Here is a 21579-nt window from a genome sequence, read left to right as displayed (position 1 = left end):
ACTTTGTTATTCAGTTTTTCCTATCCAGGTGGATAACTTCACATTTTTCCACATTATATTTCATCTTCCACAATTTTGCCCAGTCACTCAGTCTACCCAAATCTCCTTGAAGTCTCTTTGCATCCTCCTCATAAAACATACTGAGGAGCAACCTGATTGAGGTGTACAAGATTTTGAGGGACATGGACACGGTGGATAGGGAACAGCTGTTCCCCTTAGTTGAAGGGTCAGTAATGAGGGGACACAAGTTAAAAGTGAGGGGCAGGAGGTTTAAGGGGGACTTGAGGAAAGATATTTTTACCCAGAGGTTGATGACAGTCTGGAATGCACTGCCTGGGATGGTGGTAGAGACGGGTTGCCTCATATCCTTTAAAAAGTACCTGGATAAGTAATTGGCATGCCATAACATTTAGCTATGGGCCAAGTGCTGGTAAATGGGATTAGGTAGGCAGGTCAAATGTCTTTCATGTGTCGGTGCAGACTCAATGGGCCGAAGGGCCTCTTCTGCACTGCATTATTCAGTGATTCATACTGCAACCTACTTTTGTGTCATTAAAACCTCTAATCACTCTGATTACATCTTCCCATTCTGTCCTCATATCTCATTGTTCCTTTTTTCCTTACGTACAAGGAGCTTGCATATTATTTCCTTGGAAAATAAGAATCTAAATGGGGTGGAAGAGCAAAGAAACCTGGATGGACAAATATACAAATCACTGCAAATAGTGACAAAGGTTAATCCATAAACCAAACACTGGGGCTTATTTCAAGAGGGATAGAATTGAAAAGTAAAGAATTCAGCTAAATTTGCACTGAACCTTGGTCGGACCTCAAGTACTCCACACAATTCTGGTTGCGGTATTCTAAAAACTATACAGAGGTACTGGAGACACTGCAAAAATAAATTCCCAAGGAGGATTTCAGGAATGCCAGTCGGGAGAGGATGAATAGCCTGTGGGGAAGAGACGGCCTAAAATAACCTAACAGAGGTATTTAAAATTCTGAAAGGTTTTGATGCCGTGGACATAGAGAGAATATTTCCTTTTGTGGGGAAGAGCAGAACTCGAGGCCGACGGTATAAGATGGTCACTAAGAAATTCAATCGGAATTTAGAAGAAACTTCTTTACCCAGAGTGGGGAAAATGTGGAACTCACTCACACAGGGAGTGGTTGAGGTGAATAGTGAAGGTGTATGTAACAGCAAACTAGATATGAATATGAGGGAGAAAGGATTAGAGGGTTACAATAGTAAAGGTGGGTGAGGAAAAATGGGAGGTGATTCGAGTGGAGCATGAACACTGGCATTGACTGATGGGTCAGACAGCCTGCTTCTGTGTTGTATATCCTATGTTATCCTCCCTATGTATCACTCTCCCATCATTTCTATCTGTTTTCATGGCCAGGATCTTCCTTCTTGGCAGGAGCGGGCATTTTCGCAGGCGGGTCGGGAAACTTTAAAGTTGTTTAAAGTCAAGATGCCCTCCTGTGTCGGGGCAGGAACATCCTCGTGCCTTTTCTACATAATGGGATTAATGTCCCCGGGGATCACATATTGAACCATTCCGTGTAGCTGTCAGGTCCACACTCATGCCGTCTGCCCAAAAATATATTTTCCAATTCTTTCTTTGATCTGTGGCTCTTTTATATTTATCTATCTATATATCTGCATATACATATGTGTTTATATCTACATATATATCTATCTATCTTATATTTATACCCCTTTTCTTTCATCCACCCTGTCAAATCCCTTCATGATTTTAAAAACATCTATCAGGTATACTCATCATTTTCTCTTTCCCAGTGCAAAGAGACCGTGTTTCCTCAGTCTTCCCCAATAGACGCATCCACTTATTTCTGGTAAAACCCCTGGAAAGTGTTTCTGTACTTTCTCCGAGCTGTTGGCTAAGGCTCTGGGTCCAAGTCCCACTCCAGCATGCAAACAATCAAGGCTGATAATCCACTCATGTTCAGTCTTGGGGGGTAAAGATAGACCATGGGCCAGATTCTCCAATTCTGAGGCTATGTGCAGAGGATCAGTGGCATTTTATGTGGAAAATAATCAATGCCGCCCCCTCAACAATGTTGCAACCGGTGAGGGGCTAGCAGCCGTGCCACGTAAAACTCCCAGCTTTCATGAAATAAAAGGCCGGAGAATGGCCGGGTACATGACTGTACACGCGCCAACCTGCAACGGTCCTGCAGTAAAACATGGCGCTGGCCGTGTGCGGACCCGAACTGCCTGATAGTGCCCCTCTGGATCCCCCTCACTACCCCCTGGATACCCCCCACCAGACCCTTCAGCCTTTGCCGAAGCCCGCCCAGCCAGCAGCACAGCTCCCGCCCAACTGTGGCGACACTGGATACAGTCCGTAGCTGCCACTCCATGTTCCCGTACGGTTTGGACCAGATGTGAACCACGGCATCTTGAACTTGGCCGAATGGGGGCGGAAATATCGGGGGAGGGCCTTCAGGTCCCAACGGTGTGCGTCCCGTGCTGCGATAATGCCTTTTCAGAAGGCAGAGCATACGAAACCTGCATCAAACAGGCGCCGCCCCCCAATTTCGTCATAAAAATGGATTCTCCGTCCGATCGCCAATTATGAAATCGGCGACAGAGAACGGAGAATCTTGCCCCTTGTTCAACATCTGGACTGTTTGTCTGGTTCTGCTGGTACGTAGGTGATCGGTGTCTGAAAGTTCTGCTGCAAATTGGACAGAATACCTCAGTGACTTTTGGTTGAGTTGCTGGTTCAGGATTTCCTCTCTTTGCATTTTCTCTTTACCTCTGATATGCACTTGCTGAAGCTGCATCATTTTTTTTTATGGTGCCAGGTGTAGCAATCCTGGACAAGCTTCTCCGAGGACTCAATGTTGAAACCAAACCCTCGAAGTGAAGCTTTCAGAGTATCCTTGTGGCACTTCCTTTGACCACCGGAGAGAACACCCCAGACTCAAGCTCTTCACAGAATATTCACTCTGCAAATTGATGTCAGGAATTCTGGCTACATTACCAGTCTAACTTAGTTGTGACTGCCTCAATATTCTGTGGATGCATGGCATGCCAGCTCAGGTGAGCACCTCAGTGTCTGGCATTTAGTCCAACCATCTGATATTCAGAAGCTTCTGAAGGCAGCTCAGGTGAAAGTGTTTCACCCGCTTGGCATAGATGGTGTAGAACAGAGTGGGCAAGATTATTGTTCTGTAGATTTTCAATTTGGTTAGCAGACTTACTCCTTTTTCTTCCCAGGCAATTGTTCGAAGTCTGCTGAAGGCTACTTACTTTGGCAATCCTTGCATGTGTCTCACTGTCAACACAGACAGTTTGAGAGTGTGCAGCCGAGATAAGTGAATTATTCACTGCAGACAGGTTCTGCTCCTGGACTGAAACCGTGGGCTCGAGATAAGGCTTTCTTGAGACACGCTGGTATTTCAGTTTTCTTTGTGTTGATTGTAAGACCGAAGTTGTTGCAGGCATTGGAAAACAAGTTCATGCGACATTGTATGTCCAGCTCTGAACCGGCAGCTACTGTAGTCATTGGCAAACAGGAAATCATGAAGTATGTCCTCGGACATCTCCAAGGGTCTTTGCCTGAATTGAACAGCTTCCTGACCATGCAGTATCTAATTTTGATATCAGGATCACCATCATGGAAGGCATTGGACAACATGGCAGAGAAAAACATGCTGAAGAGTGTTTGCACCTGCGCTGCCTTCAGAAGCTTCTGAATATCAGATGGTTGGACTAAATGCCAGACACTGAGGTCCTCACCTGAGCTGGCATGCCATGCATCCACAGAATATTGAGGCAGTCACAACTAAGTTAGACTGGTAATGTAGCCAGAATTCCTGACATCAATTTGCAGAGTGAATATTCTGTGAAGAGCTTGAGTGTGGGGTGTTCTCTCCAGTGGTCAAAGGAAGTGCTACAAGAATACTCTGAAAGCTTCATTTCGAGGGTTTGCACCTGCTTGCGGTCTTGTTTAACTTTCTTTTGACTGGGATTGGGTCTGAAGACACAACATCACCCAGGATATGTGTGAGTACGTTGTCATGGCGCTGTCAAACCATTGTGATAAATTTCTCAGGATACTGAATTTCTCCATTATCTTTCAAAGGCCTTGCTGCTGACTATGTCAAAGGCCTTGGTCAGATTAATAAATGTTTTGTGGAGGTCTATGTTCTGTTCTGTTCTTGGCATTTCTCCTGGAGCTGGCTAACTGCTGACACCACACCAATGGTTTGCTGACCTTTTCTGAAACTACACTGACTCTCTGGCAGAATATTCTGATCAAGATGCTGAATTAAGCAGTTTAGATGGATTCTGGCAAAAGTTTTGCCAACAATGAAGAGCAGTAAAATTCCTCAATGATTGTCACAGGATTAGCAATTTCCTTTCCGCTTGTGCAATGGAGGCATCTTTGTATTCTTACAGGCTGGTCCCTTGCCCCCACATAGACTAAAAGAGATCAGTGAACTTTGTGACTCGGCACTGACCACCAGTCGGGTAGATCTCAGCTGGGATAGCTGGAACTTTACCACTAGACATGAGTTTGACTATGCTTGTGGTTTCCAACAGTGTGAGAGGATAATCATGAGAGTAGTTGGTGGAAGCCTGTGGTGACTGGTTGATTCAACTCCATTTTCCCATCCACTCCCCATGCCCCTTAATTCCTGAGAGACCAAAAATCTGCCCTATCCATCCGCCCATCTGTCCATCGATCCATCTGCTTTCTGATTCAGCCAAGTGTCATTTATCCTTGATTTCATCAGGGTTGGTCATGTTAGGGGTGTACACACTGCTGAGAGTTGCTTGCCTGTTGCTGTGCAGAGGTGTTCTAAGCACCATAAGACAATCATTAACACCCTTGGGAAGGTAAGGCAACTTACTGAGGTGATGGTTCATGGCAGCAAAGCCCACACTAGCTTCGTGCTGATCCTCTTTTCCACATATAGAATGTGTAATCTGCACCTTGAGCTGACCCTCCTCCGGTAGATGAGTCTCTCTGGGGGCTGTGATCTGAATGTTGTACTGCACCAGCTCTCTGTCGACAAAAGCAATTCTTCTCTCAGGTTTGTTAGCTGTATGTTGCCCATAACGGTGCATACATTCTATGTGCCAATGGTGATCATTGTCATCTTTATGTTACTTTTTGGGATTGACTTACAACTATGTTGATGTTGACTTATGACTACATTGATAGGATCTCTGCTGGTTGGGCCCTGCTTGCCAGGGATGTGAAGCAGACAATGTTTCGGACCTTTTCTAATTCTTTCCTCATACTCGGGAAGTGAACAATGTGGTCCTGAAAAGAGTTGCTCAACCACACAGAAGTTGCTGTTTTCCGTTTCTTCCTTCCAGTGATAGACAACCCTTTGGCCTGCGCTGCTTGTGTATAGTTCACAGTGACAGCTCCCAGTGAATCCACACCTGCTGCTACATAATTTACCCATCGCCAGACAAATTATGACAGAAAAACGATGGATGACAGATGATAGAAGGATGATGAATGTGACTTGCATGAAAATTGGATTATAGTGAGGGAGAGTTGCGCATTGTCAGCCTTACTGTCTCATCCTGATCCTGTCTTGATCCAGTTAGTTATTGGTCCAGGTGGCTGGAGATAGATCTGGATGCAGTTGGTGACCAGGACACCTTCTGTGTCTCGTTGAGCTTATTACATTCCACGACACAATGCCAACCACTTTAAGGGCTACTGGACCTTAGCTGGGCCTCATTCGCGCAGTTCGCCAGAATCAGCCTTCTTTTACCAAACAGACAAATTCCTAAGTTGCAGAGGGCATGAGACCTTGAGTCTACTCTCACCTTGGGCCCACCCGTCAAAATGGTTTACCAGTGTGTGGCCACTGTCACATGACAACAATTACATGGTGTCACAGGTGAAAGTTGGGCAAAGGACCAACACAGGATGAACCACTTCAAAGTATTGGCACTCCTGCCTGTGAGAGGTGTATCCCTCCCTTACACCCCAGTGAAATACTGAGAGCGTGCTGCACTAGCACAGGTGCCACCTTTTGGATAATATGTTAATTTGAGGCCATATGTGTCTGCTTGGATGTAAAAGATCCCATGGCAATATTTTGAGGCAGAGCAGGGAAGTTCTCCCTGGTGTCATAACTATAACTACTATTTACCCTCAGTCAATATCACGAAAAACAGTCATGCTGACATTGCTGTTTGTGAGATTTTGCTGTGTGTAAATTGGCTGTTGCATTTCCTACATTTCAAAAGTAGTTCATTACCTGAATTCCAGTGGTTGGGAAAAGTACTATAGAAATGCAATTAGTTTTTTCTTGTTGTTTGGTAATATGGAGAGAAGAACTGTGCTGATGTGGCAGAAATGGAGGTGAGGGGGCAGGTCAAATAGTGCAAAGCCAAATCGGGACAGCTCTCCATTGCTGCCCCATCACTGGGAAGATTTGTCAGCTGTGAGCAGGAGACTGGTAGGGCTGCCTGCTCCATGGAGGTCTGAATTACATACTGAAATCTAGCTACTGCTAGATCCTGAACCACCATCATAGGACTGCCTGATCCTAAGTTACCTTCGCAGTGGTCCTAGATTCAAGCCCTAACCCAATGCTGATAAGTCAGTGTAATGCTCCTTGGTATAATATTCCTGCTCTTATACAAACTTGGACTCACTGTGAGAAACACGATTGGAAGATATTCCAGTACTAAAAACTGAATAATGTGTGAAAGCTATCTCCTCTCTTATCCAAATCTATTTTATTTCACTATTGCGTATGGAATTGAATGAAAAAAACTGGGAAAGCAGCCCTCTCGAAGTGCTTCCCAGAACAGTGGAGAACTTTCACACACCAGCAAAACATGACAGATGCTGGAACTTTGAAATAAAAACAGAAAATCTCTGAAACACTCAACAACATTGGCAGAGTCTAGAGTTAATGCTTTTGTCACAGACTTGAAATGTGAATTAAATTTCTGTCTCTGCCAGACCTGCTGAATTAATCCAACATTTTCTGCTTTTAAAGCAACAGCACTTCCCAGGTAGTTGTTACAGCTTTTGCAAAAGCCAGATTTTACTTATTTCACCTGAAATAATGTGCCATCAAATCCAGGTTTTATCCGACATTGCCTGACCACACAATATCCTGCCCTGAAATATTGTTTTTTGATAATGCATGTTGTCAGAAAAAGCTGCCATAGAGGATCTGACGGTTTTCCAGTGATTAAATACGTTATTTTTAGTAAGCTTTAGTAATATTTATGCTGGGAAAAAGAATCCATTATATTTTTGTAGATTGTTCATTTAGTTTAAAGTAAGAATTGAAATGGTTCCTCCCTGACAATTTATTTGACTGTCTCCTTTAAAATAATCCATCATTCATTTTGATTTTCTTCCCCACATTTCCTGAAATAGCTACTGGCACTGACGTCATTTATGTGTGAAGACTCCTGTTAAGGTGCAAGAGTAAAGCAATCCCTCTCGGCTTGCTTGAAGCTTGTTAATGCAAAAAGCAGATCTTGTAGCTCTGAACTCACAGCCTAAATTAAATAAATATATTTTCATCTACATTATCCATACTGCTCAACATTTTAGAAAGAGTTTGGTTTTCACACATGCTTTAATGTTTGACCTGGTTTTTCAGTCGCTGGAGACCAATGTGTTTTTGGTCAGGTGACAGTCGAATCCCGCTTCCCGGAAAATTCAGATTTTCAATTAGGCCGGCAGGAGATCAAACACATCCCAACATTGTCACTTGGCCACTCAGCAAGCTCGCTGAAAGCTCACTTAGACGGACTGCTATCTTAATGGACCTGGGGATTGGCATCAATGTGCGTTCAGAATCACATCATGGTGGAGTAGGCAATGTCTCAGCAAGGGGGCTGCTTATCTGCATCAGGACAGTGGTAGGCTGTAGCCATCAGTGTGGAAAACTGTGAGGTGGAACTTATAGACCATCAGCAGAAATTATGCAAAGTAGTCAGCAGCAAACTGTAGCGGAGTGTTGGAAAAAGAGGACACAGTGCAGTTCAAGATAATAGCAGAAAACCAAGGTCCAACATAGATAGGGCTATCAGATATTGAACCAAAATGGACAGGCCAGACCCTTTATCAGCCCATCTTTTCTTATCTCTCCTTTTTTGGTTTATTCTCAAATTCTCATGTCTCAGCTATCTAGAACGTTCCTCCACATTAAAGGGGTTATATAATTTGAAGCTTTTGTCACTGTTGTAACTCTTCAGATCTGCACCTGAGATGCTTGACAGCCTTCGGTTAATAGACCTTCCTCCAAATTTCTCTGACCATAGCATTCCTGGATACCCCTTCATGCGCTTCTCATTCAAAGTAGTTTTGCTCAGGGTTTCATTCAGATAGGTTTGCTGAGAAGTGACCCCTTCAAAGCCTTTTCTCACCATCTCAGCCCTTTCCTGGTGTTCTCAATTACTGGAGGGAACCACGAGCTGGGACACAGCTGGCATCCACTTCGTTTCTCTGCACCATTCACACCATTGACTGGCTGATGCTGCAGAGTGTACCATGCACCACCTGCATGACAGCATGCTGTTTGAACATCTGCACGAGATATGTGAGACAATAGTAAAGAGAGATTAGTGCACCCAACAGATATTTCCACTCATTTAATATCCTGAGATGACAGCTTCTGCAATGACAGCTTATTGTATGGTCAACATTACCCTGCATTCCCATAACCTAGAGATTGAGATATCTTCACCAGTGGGCCCCCACCTTGCCATTCCCTATAGCTGGACACTCTAGCCACTTGAAGGGCCTTTTCCTTTGCGCAAGCTTTTCTTGCCCTTCCATCAGGAATGTCCACTCTCTCCATGGTGTTAATCACCCATTACATCCGTAAAGTGAAGAAAGATACCATGAGCGCAAGAATGTCCCTTTCTACTTGTAGCCTGTCACTTGCTGACAACATTACAAACTGCAACTCAGCCTCATATTTGGGTCCGTTTAAAAAAATATATTTTTATTCAGAAAGGTTTTCATTATATCAAGGTAAAAGCAAACAATAATATGTAACAAACAGCCTTGCAAAATACACCCACCCACAACCATTCCCCCCAACCCAACCGTCCATAAACAAACAAGGCTTAGCCAAAACCCAACCACCACCCCCCCCCCCCCCCCCCCCCCCCCCCCCCCCGTCGCCCCCAGAACTGATGGCGACCAATTCCCTGGAAAAGGAGATGAAAGGCTGCTACCTCAAGTAAAGCTCGTCCACCAACCCTCTTGTGGTGATCTTGTCCTTCTCAAGATACACAATTTCCATCAGATCACTCAGCCAGGCTGAGGCACTGGGCTGTGTCAGAGACCTCCACCCAAGCAGAACTTGTCTCTGGGCTATAAACAAGGTGAAGGGAAGGACGTCAGCCATCCACAGTCCGGCGAAAATACCAAAAATAACCACCAACGAGCGCCAGAATCCCCGACATGGTGCTGAAAAGGAGACCCAGAAGCTTACCAGTTTAGGGCAAGACCAAAACATATGCGTATGATTCGCTGGCCCCTGAGCACAACGATTGCACCTATCCTCCAAGCCCGAGAAGAAACCACTCACCTGCGCCCTGGTAAAATTCACCCTGTTCACTACCTTGAACTGGATCAAGCTGAGCTTAGCACAAAGAGGATGTGGAGTTGACCCTGTGAAGAGCCTCATTCTACCACCACTCTGATCAAAAACTGGACCCAGTTCTGGAACGTTTGACACCCCAAAGATCGCCACCAGCAGACACAGTTCTCGCTTGACCCCAACAATCTCCGACACGATCTCAAAAAATGAGACCTAAAAACCAACTAACTTGGGGCAGAACCAGAACATGTGTGAATGATTTGTGACCTCCTGAAATACGCTCACATTGTCCTCTACCCTAGGGAAGAACCCACTCATACGCATCTTAGTTAAGTGCACTCCGTGTACTACTTTAAATTGTATCAGGCTCAGCCTAGCGCAGGAGGAGGTAAAATTCACCCTAAACAGGATCTCACTCCACACCCCTCCCTCTAGCCCTTGGCCCAGCTCTTCTTCCCACTTCCCCCTCACCTCTTCTAGTGATGGTTTACCCGTCTCCAGCAAACACTCATAGATATCAGAGATCTTCCCTTGCCTCATCTCATCCCATGATAGCATCCTATCTCTCAGTGTGGGCCACTGCAACTGGGGAAAGTTTCTCACCTGCAAATACCTGATTGCACTCACCCTCGGAAGTTGAAATTTCTCCTCCACCTCCTCATGACCCGCAAACCTACCTTCCACAAACAAATCCCTGAATCTCTCAACCTCTTTTCTTCTCCATATCCTGTCCATTGCACCCAGCCCTGATTATCACAAATTGGCGACAGTAATGTCATGTCCCATCATCCAATATGTTGCCTAAATTGGTTCCAAATTCTTAAAGGTGCCACTACCACCGGTCTCGTCTAGAGTCAGGCAGGGGAGAGTGGAAGAAGTGCCACAACCAATGCCCTTAGACACGACCCTACACAAGAGGCCTCCTCCATCCGGCCCCACCCCACACCTGGCTTCTCAAACCATCTTCACACTTTCCTAATGTTCGTCGCCCAGTAAGAGAGCATCCGCTAACCCACCCAATTGTCACCTCTCTGCTGGAAGGCTCTTCTAATCCTGCGAGTCTTTTCCGACCAGGCAAAAGCAGAGATTAATCTCTCAACCCTAGTGAAAGAAAGATGTAGGGAGGAAGAGCAGAAGGTACTGGAACGCAAGTAGAAACCTTGGCAAAATGTTCATTTAGACCGTGTATACTTATCCCGCCAAGGATAGCGAGAGGGGTTCCCACCACTTCGGGTCCTCCTTCAACTCCTCAACCAGAATGACCAAGTTTAGCTTATGTAACAGTGTTCAATTGTGTGCCACCTGAATCTCTAAATACCTATACTTCGCCTTGGCCAGTTTAAAAAGCAGCCTCCCCAGACCAGTTCTCTTCCTCAGGCAATTCACTAGAAAGATTTAGCTCATATTCAATCTGTACCCCGAGAAGGATCCGAATTTTTCAACAGTTCCATAATTTCTCCCATACCTGTGAGAGGATCAGAGACATATAAGAACAAACCGTTTGCATAAAGGGGCACACTTATGTTTCTCAACCCCCTCTCAGGAACGGTAGCATAGTGGTTGGCACTGTTGCTTCATAGCGCCATGGTCACGGGTTCGATTCCCGGTTTAGGTCACTGTCTGTGTGGAGCCTGCACGTTCTCCCCTTGTCTGTGCGGGTTTCTTCCGGGTGCTCAAGTTTCCTTCCACAAGTCCCGAAAAACGTGCCTGTTAGGTGAATTGGACATTCTGAATTCTCCCTCAGTGTACCGAACAGGCGAATGTGGCGACTCGGAGATTTTCACAGTAACTTCATTGCAGTGTTAATGTAAGCCTACTTGTGACACTAATAAAGATTATTGTTATTATATCTTTCCTTTCCCCTGAAGATCTAAGCGCAATGGCTAACAGTTCAATCGCTAATGCGAACAGTAGTGGAGGCAGTGGGCATCTGTCTCGTACCCCTGTGTATTTGGAAATATCCTGAGCTCACATCATTGGTCCAGACACTAGCTGTGGGGGCATTATATAGCAGTTTCACCCAGGAAATAAATGTTGGACTTCACCCAAATCGCCCTAAAACCTCGAAGAGTTAGCTCCACCCCACACAGTCAAAGACCTTCTCCACAGAGGCTTTTCCACAGTGAGCGACATGACTACATTCAAAAGTCTCCTGATTGTGAATGACAACTGTCGGCCCTGACAAACAACATCTGGTCCTCAGGGATCACTTCTTGCACACACCCCTCCAGGCGTTTCACCAGAACCTTAACTAGTAATTTTGCGTCAGTATTTAGTAAAATAGGCCTATAAGATCCACACTTGTTCTTTTCCAGGATTAGAGAAATTGAGGCCAATAACTCTGCCTTCGGGGCCTTGGAGTACTGCTGATCCACCTCCAAGAATAAGTCAACCAATATCTGTCTTTCAGCCCTGCCAACCTTATCCTTCTGGGCCTCATACAATATTATTTCTGCTCTGGTCACCGCCTTCCATGCTTTCCAGATCGTGGAAGGCAAAACCTCCCCATTCTGGTTGGAATATACGTAATTCCCCATGGCTGAAGCCACCCTTTCACAAAACCCCTTATCTACCAGGAGTGATGTGTCCAATCCCCCCCCCCCCCCCTCCCCCAATCGCATACCCACATAGTGTGGAGCATGGTCAAGATTGCTATCACCGTGTACCCAGCTCCCACCACAGTGGGAGTAACGCCTTTCCCACTAGGAATAAATCTATTCTGGAGTAGACCGGTGCATGTGAGAGAAGGAGGAAAACTCCCCCTCCCTGAGGTGACTAAATTTCCATGGATCCACTCCCCACATCTGTTCCATTAACACAGCCAACTCCCTGGCCATCCCAGAAGAGACCTGAGACCTGACCTGTCCATCCTCGGGCCTAACACACTACTGAAATCTCTCCGCATAACTAACTGGTGTGCGTCCAGTTTTGATAAAATCTGCATCACCTAATTTGGTACATAAATGTTCACTAATACCACTGGCGCACTACCAGCACCACACTCACCATAATATACAGTCCCCCAGGGTCTGTCAAAACACTGTAAAATCTGTCCCCCTGTTGATCAACTCCTCTCGATCTTGATTCAAAATTTGTGTGGAACACCTGCCCCACCCACCCTTTCCGCAGTCTTGTCTAATCCCTAATCCGCAACTGTGTCTCCTGCAAGAAGACAACCCCTGCATTCAACGTCCTCAAATGAGTAAACCTTTTAATCGGACCATTTAGTGCCCAAACATTCCATGTAACTAATCTATTTGGGGGGCTCCGGACCCTCCCTCCAGCACAGTCAACCATAACGTGGGTGGGTAGACCCTCAGCAGCAATTTCACATTTATCCCTTTGAAACATTGCGTTGAACTTGACTACATCATGATCACTATTAATTAAATAGAAACATGGAAAAAATAGGAGCAGGAGGATGCCATTCGGCCCTTCAAGCCCGCTCTGCCATTCGTTAAAATCATGAAATGAAATGAAAATAGCTCATTGTCACAAGTAGGCTTCAATGAAGTTACTGTAAAAAGCCCCGAGTCGCCACATTCCGCCTGTTCGGGGAGGCTGTTACGGGAATCGAACTGTGCTGCTGGCCTGCTTGGTCTGCTTTCAAAGCCAGCGATTTAGCCCTGTGCTAAACAGCCCCTGTTGGATGGCTGATCATCCAACTCAATAACCTAATCCCGCTTTCCCCCATATCCTTTGATCCCCTTCGCCTTAAGTGTTACATCTAACTGCTTCTTGAAACCAGACAATGTCTTGAACTCACTTACTTCCTGTGGTAACAAATTCCACAGGCTCACCACTCTCTGGGTGAAGCAATTTCTCCACATCTCTGTCCTAAATGGTATACCTTGTATCCTCAGACTGTGCCCTCTGGTTCTGGGCACAGCCACCATTGGGAACATCCTTCCTACATCCACCCTGTCCAGTCCTGTTAAAATTTTATAAGTTTCTATGAGATCCTCCGTGATTCTTCTGAACCCCAGCGAATACCAATTCAACATTTCCTTGTATGTCAGTTCCGCCATACCAGAAATCAATCTGGTAAACCTTCGCTGCACTCCCTCTACAGGTAGAACATCCTTCCTCAGATAACGTAGAACGTAGAACAGTACAGCACAGAACAGGCCCTTCGGCCCTCGATGTTGTGCCGAGCAATGATCACCCCACTTAAACCCACGTAACCCGTATACCCGTAACCCAACAATCCCCCCATTAACCTTACACTACGGGCAATTTAGCATGGCCAATCCACCTAACCCGCACATCTTTGGACTGTGGGAGGAAACCGGAGCACCCGGAGGAAACCCACGCATACACAGGGAGGACGTGCAGACTCCACACAGACAGTGACCCAGCCGGGAATCGAACCTGGGACCCTGGAGCTGTGAAGCATTGATGCTAACCACCATGCTACCGTGAGACCAAAACTGCACACAATATTCCGGGTGTGGCCTCACTAAGGCCCGTATAATTGCAAGAAATCCCTGCTCCTCTTGCATTGAAGGCCAGTATACCATTTACCTTCTTTACCACCTGCTGCATCTGCATGTTTACCTTTAGTGACTGGTGTACGAGGACACTTTCTTTGTCTCTTTGCACATTCTTCTCTCCTAATTTATGGTCATTTAGATAATTGTCTGCCTTCTTGTTTTTGCCACCAAAGGGGATAACCTCACATTCCAGAGCTAGGAACAGGTTCTTTCCCTCAGCTACAAGACTCCTCAACGGCTCCCCCTCAGACTGATCTGTTCCCTGTAAGAATGCTATTCATGACTCCCTATGCTTCTCTTGCTCATGTATTTGCTTTGTTTGGCCCCTTGTTTCGCACTGTAACCAATCACTGTTTGTCGATGTACCATTTGTCAATGTACTCTGTTGATTATTCTTTTTGTTTCCTATGTACGTACTATGTACGTTCCCTCGACTGCCGAAAAGTACTTTTCACTGTACTTCGGTACATATAACAGTAAATCAAATCGAATCAAAATCTAAATTTTCCAAATTATACTGCATCTGTCATTCATTTACCCACTCATTCAACCTGTCCAAATCACACTGAAAGATCTCTGCATCCTCCTTACAGCTCACCCTCCCACCTAACTTGGTGTTATCTGCAAATTTGGAGATGTGACATTTTGTTCCCTCCTCCAGATCATTAATATATATTGTGAATAACTGGGGTCCTAGCACCGATTCCTGCAGCACCACACTAGTCACTACCTGCCAATTTGAAAAAGACATGTTTATTCCTACTCTTTGTTTCCCGTCTGCCAACCAGTTTTCTATCCATCTCAATACACTATCCCCAATCCCATGTGCTTTAATTTTATACACTAATCTTTTATGCGTGACTTTGTCAAAATCCTTCTGAAAGTGCAAATACTCCACATCCACAGGCTCTCCTTCATCAATTCTACTAGTTACATCCTTGAAGCATTTCAGCAGATTTGTTAAGCATGATTTCCCCCTCATAAATCCATGCTGACTCTGTCCAATCCTGCCACTGTTTTCTAAGTGCTTGGCTTTAAAATCTTTCACAATGGATTCTTCACTTTTCCCCACTACTGACATCAGGCTCACTGGTCTACAATTCCCTGCTTTCTCTCCACCTCACTTTTTAAATAATGGAATAGTAGGAATTTATCAGCCTTCAATTCCATCAATTTCCCCAACACCATTTCTCTACTGAGATTTATCACCTTCAGTTCCTCCCTCTCACTAAATCCTGCATTCCCCAACATTTCTGGTATCTTATTTGTGTCCTCATTTGTGAAGTCAGAACCAAAGTATGTATTTAGATGCTCAGCCATTTCTTTGCCCCTATTATACATTCCCATGGTTCTGACGTAAGGGATCTACATTCGTCTTCACCAATCTTTTTCTTTTCGCATACCTATAGAAACTTTTAGTCAGTTCTTAAGCTTACTTTCGTACTTGATTTTTTTTCTCTTCTTAATCAATCCCTTGGTCATTCTTTGCTGAATTCTAAACAGCTCCCAATTCTCAGTCCTGTTTTTTTTCTTGGCCAAGTTTTATGCTGCTTCCTTAGATCGAATATTATCCCTAATTTCCCTTGTAAACCATGGATTGGCCACCTTTCCCATTTTACTTTTGTGCCAGACAGGAATAAACAATTGTGGCAGTTCCTCCATGTGCTCTTGAATGTTTGCTATTGTCTATCCACTGTCATCCCCAATCAATCATGGCCAACTCACGTCTCATTTCATCGTAGACTCCTTTGTTAAGATTCAGGGCCTTAGTCTCAGAATCAACTACTTCACTCTCTATCTTGATGAAAAATTCTATCATATTATAGTTGCTCATCCCCAAGGGGTCTTGCAAAACTAGATTGCCAATGATTCCGTTCTCATTACACAGTACCCAGTCTCGGGTGGCCTGTTCTCCAGTTGGCTCCTCAACATATTGATCCAGAAAACCATCCCGCATACACTCCAGGAATTCCTCCTCTACGATATTGTGGCTAATTTGATTTTCCCAATCTATATGCACATTAAAATCACCCATAATTACAGTTGATCCTTTATCACATGTGTGTCTAAATTCCTGTTTAATGCCATTCCTAACAATATCACTGCAGTTTGGGGGTCTATATATGACACCCACTATTGTTTTTTGCCCCTTGGTGTTTCTCAGCGCTACCCATACAAATTCCGTACTGTTGGAGCTAATAACCTCACTATTGTGTTAATTTGCACCTTGACCAGCAATGCAACCCCGCCGCCTTTTCCTTTTTGTCTGTCTTTCCTAAACACTGAGTACCCTGGACATTCAGTTCCCATCCCTGGTCACCTGCAGCCATGTCTCCGTAATCCCAACTATATCAAACCCATTCATATCTATTTGCGTGATTAGGTCATCCACTGCATTGCAAATGTTCACACTTCATTAGATTGTTAACTAAATCTGGCTCAACACTCATTCGTAAATCTAATCGGGCCTTTGTTGCTCTCAATAATTTCAATACCTTTCTGACATGAGCCAATCGATATGAGGGTTAAAATCCCCCAATATACATATTGCTATATGCTTGTATAATTTCAGCATTTAGACAATATTACCAGGGGGCCAACACATAACTCCAGCATCATCCTTTTCTATTTCTTAATGCTGCTCCTCATTATGTCGCCACTGCCTGTTTATCTCTAGTGATATCCTTTCTTATTACTGAAGTGATTTCACCCTAAAACATTAAGGCTCCTCCTTCCCCTCTATTGCTTTCCTCATTTTCCCATCAATTGGTTTCTTATTTACCAGTTCTGACAATTTTACATATTTCAGTAAAGGCAAGTTGAATTTGCACCTGCGATGTATTCACTTTTTTTTTAATGCTCTGTGCAGTTGGATAAGGAATGTTTATTTGGGCCACACACCCTATCCTGTTCTCCAGCTTTAATGTTTGATCCTGAAATGCAGAATGGTATGTGAGTTGATAACGATTTAACGGGACAAAAATAGAGACCCATTTTGGACATGTTTAGCAGGCTGTTTCTCGGTACCTGCAGCACCGAGCTTGGCCTGTACCGGGTGCGAGCTGAGTATTCACTGATCAGGGCGCCAATTTTAAATGCTGGCCCAATCTTTTAACCCCCCCACCACTGCCTCCAGACCACCCCCCCCCCCCCCTCCTCCCGACACACAATTCACCTCTTCGGGGGGCTTTGAGCCTCCCTCGCCCCACATTTTAAGGGAAAGGCGCCCCCAAGGTTGACCCCTGGTACAGGAGACCTGACACGTGGGCACCTTGGCACTGCCAGCCTGCCACCCTGTCAGTGCTCCTACGAGTGTCCCCCAAAAAGTCCAAATTTTGATGTTTCGCGAGATCCCGTTTGATCTCACAGCATGACGACCTCATGAGAGGTCTCTTGCACGATTTACCGGCTGTGACGCGTCCCGTGTTGAGCATGGCTTGGCCATTAGATTGAGCCCAAAATATACTGTGTTTTAGAAATAGGTTATATATGAGAAACTGGAGACTTATGATAAACATAACTTGCAGTCTTGTTATATATTGATTTGTTCCAAGCAAGGAAAGTCTCAAATTAGTAATAATCAGCAAAAATAAATGTCAGCCTTTTGCTTTGTTGTATTCTTACCGCTGTCATTTGTTTTGACCATTTTCAGGTCGATATATTTACCAGCCTATGACCCATGTAGAACATCTACCAAGCACTTCAATACCGGTCAGCACAAGCAGCCATGCAGCGACAGTCCAGTTGTCATTCGCCCTGGTGGGACGTTTCCTAAAGACTGCTTCTTTCCTAAGGCCTCCATTCACAGCAGATACACCAAGGTACTGCACTATTTCCAAACTCTTTGTTGACAGCTATCGGGTCAAAAGGATCAATGGTAAGATGTGCTATGTTCAGTGTCAGCCTCAGCCGGCAGCCACTGTGCCTGACCCAAAGGTTGGAGATCATTTTAGTCGGGCTACCTCAGTCAGTCCAAAGAATCCAACTCAGACAGACAAGGTAGCAGCACCACAGATGAACCACTGCTCTTCGCCATCTGCCTCAGAGGATTCCGGGATAAATGCATTAGGGTTGCACTACCCAGAATCATGTGATGACGACACAGAGGAGGATGAGGATGAAGATGAATTGAGTTCTGATGATGACTCTAGTCCGGAGAGCCAGTGGGATCAGGACGATTGTGGGTTACTTTCGCCTTCCCAGTCCACTGTGGAAATTATTGAAAAAATTGAAACAACTGTCTGAGCTGAAGCAGTGAGAGAAAGGCACTCCCTCGTCTCTTCATCAACAGTTGATGAGACAAACTCAACTAAAACCTGCAAATTTCAAGATAAATTAAAGATATCGTCACCATATCACTATGTTGAAGTACAACCAAAAACACAGGAATTGTACAAGCCTTCCTCAGATATAAAATGGATAATTACAAAAGTAGCACATGCAGACAATAGACCAGTGACTATTGTGCCTACCCAAATAGAGACCGCGTGAAAGCCCAATGTGGACCAGACTTTTCAAGTTCCCAAGCACAACGTTCAAACTCACAACTTTTTATTCAATGCTTTGGCAACGAGTCGTCATTTGAAACCATCACACGGAAGTACTTTGTTGCTGCACTGGACCACTTCCATGAGGCTAAGCTAATTATTTTTCTTCAGAAGCAGGAATAGTGGGTGATAGAGGAGGTGGGTGGTATCGTGTGGGGTAAGAGAATAGGCACCAGTAGATAATGTATAGCACGTCAGGATCACTGCCAATCACCAGAAGCATTACACAACAAAACAAATTAAAGAAGAATTAAAATTTGGTACTTTTTTCTTAACTCAAAGACCTGGGAAGAAGGTTTGAGGCTTGGGGCCTATCATGTCAGGTGATTGCTTCACCTCAAAAATCTGTGGATATATTGCTGAATCTATTATGTAACTTATGAGTTACATTATCCCCTGCATGGAAATGCGCTTTCAATTCTGAATTGCTATGTGAAATATATACTGTTATTATCACAATGTTAAAAGGATTATCTTTACTGAGGGTTACACATTATTAGAATAGATACTTTCATGTTACATATTTGACTTGCTCTATGCGGCTTCCCATTTACTTAGAACATTGCTAAAATAAATTAGTGGATTAGGATTTCCAGGAGTTACATTAAGTCCTCCTACAACAGGAAGCCTAACTTGGATGAACCTATGATTTCAGACAGAGGATTGTTTAGATTTAAGGAGGATTTTATGGGGAATGTAAAATTAACATTGACCTCCACAAAATGTTTTCTTAGTTCTTTCATTTTAAACTGTATGCATTTTAAGTTCATTTATAGATGAGTGGGTTCTATGAGAATTAAATGTACTTGGAACATTTCAATATAGATTGTGCTTCTATGTTTCTCTCAAACCTCCTCAAAATGGCTGGCTGGTCATTAGCTTTTTCCATGTCCTCTGTCCACTTGAGATCAATGGCCAAATCTGTACTAAAGCCACCAACCATGCAGCCAAAAAAAGTGCCAATAGTACAAGAAAAACATGTACACCTGACTAACAGAACTGTCCTCTGAAAGAACCATGTGGCTCAAATTGATAACATATATAATATTCACCATGCAGCTAAAGAATAACTGTGCATAAAAGGCCAACTAGGGTCTAAAGAGAAATTAATATTAGTGAATGGAAATTTTGCCAAGAAGGTGTACTTTAGACCCCTCTCCTTAATAAATTTGAAATGGAGTGCCTATGAAAATAAAATTGTGCTTATTCACTTGATGAGTTGCATTAACCATGTGGTGTCCTGTTAATATTTAGGTGCATGATATGGCAATAGATTGTTAAAAAGAGAATTTCAGATTACATCCACCAATTTCCTGATTCCCATTACATTATGCAATCACAACACATTACAGATGTGGCTATGCATGGTTTAACCTTACAGGCATATCCTCTTTGTCAAGGTGAAGAAAGCAAGTTCCGCTTTCAATGCACACATCAGATACATCAAATGTTACCACATCAGACAATGTACATATTGTGTATATATACATTGTGCATATGGCTGTCTGGCTTCATCTATTGCTGACAGAAGCAGAGATATTCCTGCTTTAGTTTGGTCCCAACATAGCATGAAACAAGTACCTTCAACGTCCTACTGATTTACCCATAACCTAGAATTGTAATGTTAGCACAAGAAGGTAAAATCATACAAAGAACAATTGCATCTTAATAATTGTGGTTAAAAGGTGACAATAAATTGATGTAAGGTAATGGCTAGGTCAGAATTATTGGAGGACTGTATGCAGTTTGGCGATCCTGCTACAGAAATTACATTGAAGCGATGGAGAGTGCACAATGTAAATTGTGGGTCAGGATAATACCAGGGATGAAGCGTTTTCATTATGAGTGAAAACTTGAAGCACAGGGTGACACTGGAGCGAAATGCTGAGAAGATTTAATGGAGGTTTTTCAAATAAGGAAAAATTTTAATCGAGTGAATAAAGAAAGACAATCCTCTGAGCTGGAGTCAGTGATGAGGGATTACTTGATAGTTTGGCAATCCCTGGATTAAGGAAATGGAAATTAACTAGGATTTTCCCCATTGATCTGGGTCAGCATGGTAGCACAGCGGTTAGCACAGTTGCTTTGCAGCTCCAGGGTCCCATGTTCGTTTCCCGGCTTGGGTTCCTATCTGTGAGGAGTCTGCACGTTCTCCTCGTGTCTACGTGGGTTTCCTCCGGGTCCTCCGGTTTCCTTCCACAGTCCAAAGATGTGCCGGTTCGGTGGATCGGCCATGATAAGTTGCCCTTAGTGTCCAAAAAAAAAAGTTAGGTGGGGTTGCAGGGATAAGGTGGAGGTGTAAGTTTAAGTGGGGTGCTCTTTCCAGGGGCTGGCGCAGACTCGATGGGCCGAATGGCCTCCTTCTGTCCTGTAAATTCTATAAAATAGGTAACTGCAGGAGGTACAGTTCTATGAATGTCATGTGAGGATAAGATCTGGTTTGATAACTTTAGCAATTGAACAGACTACCAGTGCTCAGTACCTTGACTTAAACATGAATGGCGATTATACCAGGAGGGTTACCTCAGTACATCTGTGTCTTCAGGGGATAGATAGAAGACACTACAAGGGGAACAAAGGAAAATAATTTAATTGTAGTAGCCCAGTCTTGAAGCATTGAAATTTAACAGTGACAAAAATCTGGTACAATTTCAACTTTGGAAATTAATTTTGAGTATGCAGTGCCAATTTATACACCCAAGCTCACTAATCTTCTCAGTAAAGATTTTTATATTGGTTTTCAAGCTTAGCTTTCTCATGACTGACACTTTGGCCACCACTTTTCTCACCATCACAGACAGGGCGGACAAGACTCATTCTGTGATTCATTGAGCTTTCACATGCCTGTCTGGTTATAGATGTACAAATTCTAGCAATATTAACAGTTGTGTTTAGTTATAAATGGGAGAATGTTGAATTAACACGAATGCCATGATTTTCAGAATATTCTGAAA

The 21579-nt window shown here is 44.0% G+C and overlaps 1 protein-coding gene across 1 annotated transcript in view; it reads left to right on the top strand.

Moving 5' to 3' along the window:
• The window catches only part of c2h3orf70 (chromosome 2 C3orf70 homolog), a 53173-nt gene extending 33333 nt beyond the window's left edge, over positions 1-19840 (top strand). Inside the window, exon 2 of the mRNA XM_038788259.1 lies at positions 17731-19840. Within this exon, the coding sequence (XP_038644187.1) occupies positions 17731-18323 (593 nt within the window). The 3' untranslated portion in view covers positions 18324-19840. The remainder of the gene's footprint in view (positions 1-17730) is intronic.
• Positions 19841-21579: the final 1739 nt, after the last annotated feature.

Source organism: Scyliorhinus canicula, chromosome 2 (assembly GCF_902713615.1).
Source record: "Scyliorhinus canicula chromosome 2, sScyCan1.1, whole genome shotgun sequence".
NCBI lineage: Eukaryota > Metazoa > Chordata > Chondrichthyes > Carcharhiniformes > Scyliorhinidae > Scyliorhinus > Scyliorhinus canicula.
Note: the sequence above shows the minus strand (reverse complement) of the source record. Positions and strands in the feature narration are given on the sequence as shown.